General features: G+C 38.3%; 1 protein-coding gene across 1 annotated transcript; it reads right to left on the bottom strand.

Annotated features, from left to right (window-relative positions):
* Nucleotides 1–2,486: 2,486 nt before the first annotated feature.
* Nucleotides 2,487–3,434, bottom strand: LOC103541509 (olfactory receptor 7E178-like). Its single transcript, XM_008508340.2, has one exon. The coding sequence runs from the start codon at nt 3,414–3,416 to the stop codon at nt 2,487–2,489; it is 930 nt and encodes a 309-aa protein (XP_008506562.2). The 5' UTR covers nt 3,417–3,434.
* Between the last annotated feature and the right edge of the window lie 1,714 nt (nt 3,435–5,148).

Here is a 5,148-nt window from a genome sequence, read left to right as displayed (position 1 = left end):
ACTTTATTTACACCCTAGGGTGTTAATATTTTTAAATAAACTTTTTTGAAGTATAATATACATGCAGCTATTATTTCAAACCCTGGACCCCCTTTCTATAAAACATCTCTGAATTTGGGTTTCCAGATTCATTAAGATTTTCTATGGGGATCTCCCTGATGCCCCTCAATTTTTATTGTCCATCTCCTGTCTTTGAATTTTCCCATGATGGAGACCAGCATTGGGTTTGTGATTCACAGACCATCATTGACTATTCAAATAATTATCTTGGAATAGTTATTTGTTTATTTGTTATTTGTCTTTAAAATCTTCTCAAATTAATTTTGTTAGTAAACAAGTTGTCCCAAGTTGAGTTCTTTGTGAAGCCAACTCTGAGACAGTGATTAACATGAGGATGTTTAAGAGGCAGACCTCCTGAATTCCACACCTGTGGAAAGGTAGATGTGTAGTAAGTAATTCATCCTCACCTAAAAAGAGTAATGGCCTTTGTCCCAGTTCCAGGGAGCTAACATTTAAACCCTTGAAATTTCCCTAGTGTTAGGAGTGATTGGTTATTCATGGTGGGCTCCCATCCTGTGGATCATACGTGATATTTTATGCTAATGAAATGACTCAGGATAGAAACTGGTCATGCAGAAAATTCCAATCATGTGATTAAAGCATTGCAGCTTTCGGCAAATTGATATCAGCCCAGCCTCTGGGGAGGGAGTCTGGAAATCAAGTTCAACTATATGGACAATAATTCAACTAATCATGTCTATATAATGAAGCCTCAATAAAAATTCTGGACATTGAAGCTCAGGTGAGATACCTGGTTGGCAATATTCTTTAAGTATTGTCACACATTGTAGACAGGAAGAGGTAATAGTTCTGGTGTCTGGACTCCATGGGGAAAGGACAAGAAGCTTTACATATGGAGGCCCTCCGTACATATGTGCCCTATGTGTATCTTCCTTTGGATAATTCTAATTTGTATCATTTTGCTATAACAAAACTGTCATCATAAGTCCAATGGTTTCCTGAGTTCTGTGAGCCAATCCAGTCCATTATCAAATCTGTGGGAGTCCCCACAGTTTGAATCATTCTAGCAAAATATTGAATGTGAGGGAGTCCCTGAAAATGTAGCCAACTGGTCTGAAGTGAGGGCAGTCCAGTGGGACTGTTCCCTCAGACTTTACAGTTTGGCAAACTCTTTGTAGCAAGCAAGAACAGTGGAAAAAGTCAAGCCAAGTTGAAGCCTTTCAAAGGCCTCCAAAAACCACCAGGGAGCTCTGGAGCTAGGATAATCCCTTGGAGTCAGCTGGAATTAGGGCCAAAGGGCTAAATGTTTACACCTGCATTGAAGAGTCATCAGGAATGGCCTGCCTAAGGAAGTAGGCATGACCTTATTTAAGGTGACTTCCTGCAACTGAGACAGATCCCTATAGGGCTTGATTGCTGAGGGCTGAGTAACATACCCACCATGTGGAGTAACATGTTCCTCGTTTCTGACAGGAGATCATTTTATTATTATTGTGGTAAAATAACATAAAATTTACCATCTTAACGATTTGTAAGCGTACGGTTCTGTGGCATTAAGTACATTCACATTTTTGTGCAACCATCACCACCATCCATTTCCAGAACATTCCCATTTTCTGAATCTGAAACTCTGTCCCCTTTAGACACTAACTCCCCATTTTCCACCCCCAGTCCTTGGCAACAACCATCCTACTGTCTGTCTCTACGAATTTGAGGCACCTAGAGACCTCCTATAACTGGAGTCATACAGCACTTGTCCCTTTGTGTCTGGCTATGTTATGTGATTAGCGAGATATTAGATGAAATGGGAGGGAGAATTATCAGGGAAATTGAGAATTTCCTTTGCTCCTGTTGTCCTCTCCCATTTTCTCCTTGGGAATCATACATTCTAGTTTTCCCAGGAAAGTCTCAATTGATAATTGTTTATTCAAACTCAGTATTAATAGTGCCAAATTTAAATTTAAAAATACTACCCTGGTTTGGACAGGAAATTTAATTATCACTCTGCTTTCTCAAGAATCTGACGAAGATCATTAAGGAGCAAAAATATAGTAGATATCTTCGTCCTTAAGGTAGGGTTTAGATCCTCCTAACATATAGAAAAAAATCTTGGGAAAAGGATAGAAACAAAAAATAACAAGAAAGAGAGAGCTGTGATTATTTTTCAATGACAGAAACAAGACTGCTCGTGACCAAGAGTCTTGGGTAATGTGTCAGGAAAGTGAAAGGGTATACAGATGTGTGCCGTATAATCCTAGGGGGGCTATGACTTAAGTAGGGAGTCCAAAATAATCTCCAAGCTTTATTACAGCTACAGTAAGAGGGAAAATTGTGTAAATTGAAAGCAGAGAGCTGTATAGGTACATATACACTATATGACTGCAGACTCAGAATTTCTTGTTATACTGTTTGGTTTTGCTGCATTTTCCAGGCATATGAACCAAAAGATAGCACAAGTATTGAGATTAGGCTATTCTGCTGACAATCCTCCACAACACATTCTTGATGTGACTATTCCTCAGGCTATAGATGAAGGGGTTCAGCATAGGAGTGACCACAGTGTACATCACCGAGGCCACTGCTTCCTTCCTCAGGGAAGATGAGACACTGGAACCGAGGTACACCCCAAGGCCTGTTCCATAAAATAAGCAAACAGCTAACAGGTGAGAGCCACAGGTAGAGAAAGCCTTGTACCTCAGACCTGATGATGAGATCCTCAGTATGGAGGAAATAATTCGAGTATAAGAGTAAAGGATCCCTGTGAGTGGAACACCACCAAAGATGGTACCAATAAAATAGATTAATATGTTATTGCTGGAAGTGTCAGAACAGGCAAGTTTGAGGAGTTGAGGAGGGTCACAGAAGAAATGAGGGATTTCCACATCTGCACAGAAGGTAAGCTGTGACATCATCAAGTAGTGCAGCTGGGAGTCCAACAGACTGACGAAAAATGACACCAGGACCAACAAGCCACAGAGGTGGAAGTTCATGATGGCTGGATAGTGCAAAGGATGACAAATAGCCACAAACCGGTCATAGGCCATCACGGTCAGGAGTAGACTGTCTAAACATACAAAAAGAGAAAATGAGGACACCTGAGTTAAGCAGCCTGCATAGGTGATGGATTTGCTGTGTGTCTTGAGGTTAACCAGCATTTTGGGGACTGTAGTGGTGCTGAAACTGATGTCAGCCAAAGACAGGTTTGAAAGGAAGAAGTACATGGGGGTGTGGAGGTGGAAGTCAAAGCTGACAGTCAGGATTATGAGCAGGTTCCCAAACACGGTGACCAGGTACATGGTTAGAAAAAGCCCAAAGAGTAGGGGTTGCAATTCCAGATCATCTGAGAAACCGAGGAGGTGGAATTCTAAGACACTTGTTAGATTCTGTGGTCCCATCTAGATATGACACCTTTTAAAAAAGCAGACAGTGTTGAATAAACAAAACACAGTGAAGAGGCACCCAGCCAAAGGTTAATATTTTGCATTCAAGCAATTCAAAACTATTCACACTTGAAACCTTACACCCCATTACCTTCAGAGATATTTCTCAGTTATGAACTGTCTTTAGAACTCATTCCTTACTGATGTCAGGACTATTCACCTGTTTCTACATACACTCACTTTAGAACCACTGAGCCAAGATTATTAGATAAGGAAGGACATTTGAGATAACAAATCCATGAACACAGTAAAATATCTGCACCCTACTTTCGAAGGAAAAATTAAAAATAAGAAATGTCATTCTCTTAAGAAAAAAAAGTATACAAATTAAAGGACACTAAGAAGCAGTCATGTGTACTTTATCTTATCCAAATGCAGTGCAAGAAATGTCATTAATTTGGAATATAGCCCTAGATGAGCTAAAACACCACTAGCTAGATTCTAAATTAAAATAGAATGCTCACAATCATGTAGCATTTTATATGCCAATGATCCTCCTGGATTCCTTTTTATTTGATTGTATGACATCCATCTTCCATGGGTATAAGCGCCCACTCAAATGTGTGAGTGTCTGCTCAAAGTCTTTTCAAAATAATTCAAATGTATAAATATTTGGCCTTGATGAACTTCACATTTGATAAATAAGTTTTTGGTAAATGCACAGAGTCATATAGCATCACTGATCCAAAAGGTGGCATTAATTTACAATGCACCAATGATTAAGCAATAATTACATTTTGATGAACAATCTGCATCTATCTTTCATTTTTTGCCAGGTTATTTTTTTATCATTGCTACGCAATCTCAGGGAAACATCCGAGGTTAATATCATTTTTTGCTGTTTTTGTAGTGGCTTGGTGAAAATTCTTACATATGTTTCTAATCCTAAACATTTGTGAAGCGTTGTTTTTCCCTCCAATCCAACCTCTTATGAATAGTTGAGAAATTCAGAAGAAAGTCCAGGCCTGAATCCTTAATATGGCCTGCCTGTCCCAGTTTAAGAGCTTTTTAAGTCAATCCTTCCTACAAAGAGGTATTGCATTTCTCCTAAATTCAGCTCCCTGAACGCAATTGGGTCTTCATTTCTCTTATCAGGTGAAAAATGACTTAACTTGGAAACTAAAAAATACCTGGAGAAAAACGAAAATGAAAATACAATATACCAACTCTTAGGGGATGAAGCAAAAGCTGTCATAAGAGGGAAATTCATAGCAATATGGGCCCACCTCAACAAACAAGAAAAATCTCAAATAATGAATCTTAAACTGCACCTAATAGAATTAGAAAAGGAAGAACAAACAAAGCCCAAAGTCAGCAGAAGATAGGAAATAGTAAAAATAAGAGGAGAAATAAATGAAATAGAGACTTAAAAAAAAAAGCAGTAGAAAGGATTAATGAAACTAAAACCTGGTTCTTTGAGAAGATAGACAAAATTGACAAACCTTTCCCAGACTCATTAATAAAAAGAGAGAGAAGGCTCAAATAAAAAAATTAGAAATGAAAGAGGAGAAATTACAAAGGATACTGCAGAAATACAAAGGATTGTAAGAGAATATTATGAAAAATTATATGCCAACAAATTGGACCATCTAGAAGAAACTGATAAATTCTTAGATTCATACAGCCTCCAAAAACTGAATCAAGAAGAAAAAAAAGAATCTGAATAACCAATCACAAATAAACAGAT

This window comes from Equus przewalskii, chromosome 6, assembly GCF_037783145.1.
Source record: "Equus przewalskii isolate Varuska chromosome 6, EquPr2, whole genome shotgun sequence".
Classification (NCBI taxonomy): Eukaryota; Metazoa; Chordata; class Mammalia; order Perissodactyla; family Equidae; genus Equus; species Equus przewalskii.
This window is presented reverse-complemented; position numbering and strand designations above follow the sequence as displayed.

What these genes read in the sequence shown, in the direction of transcription:
- LOC103541509 (XM_008508340.2), bottom strand. Translation starts at nt 3,416, where the DNA reads ATGGGACCACAGAATCTAACAAGTGTCTTAGAATTCCACCTCCTCGGT.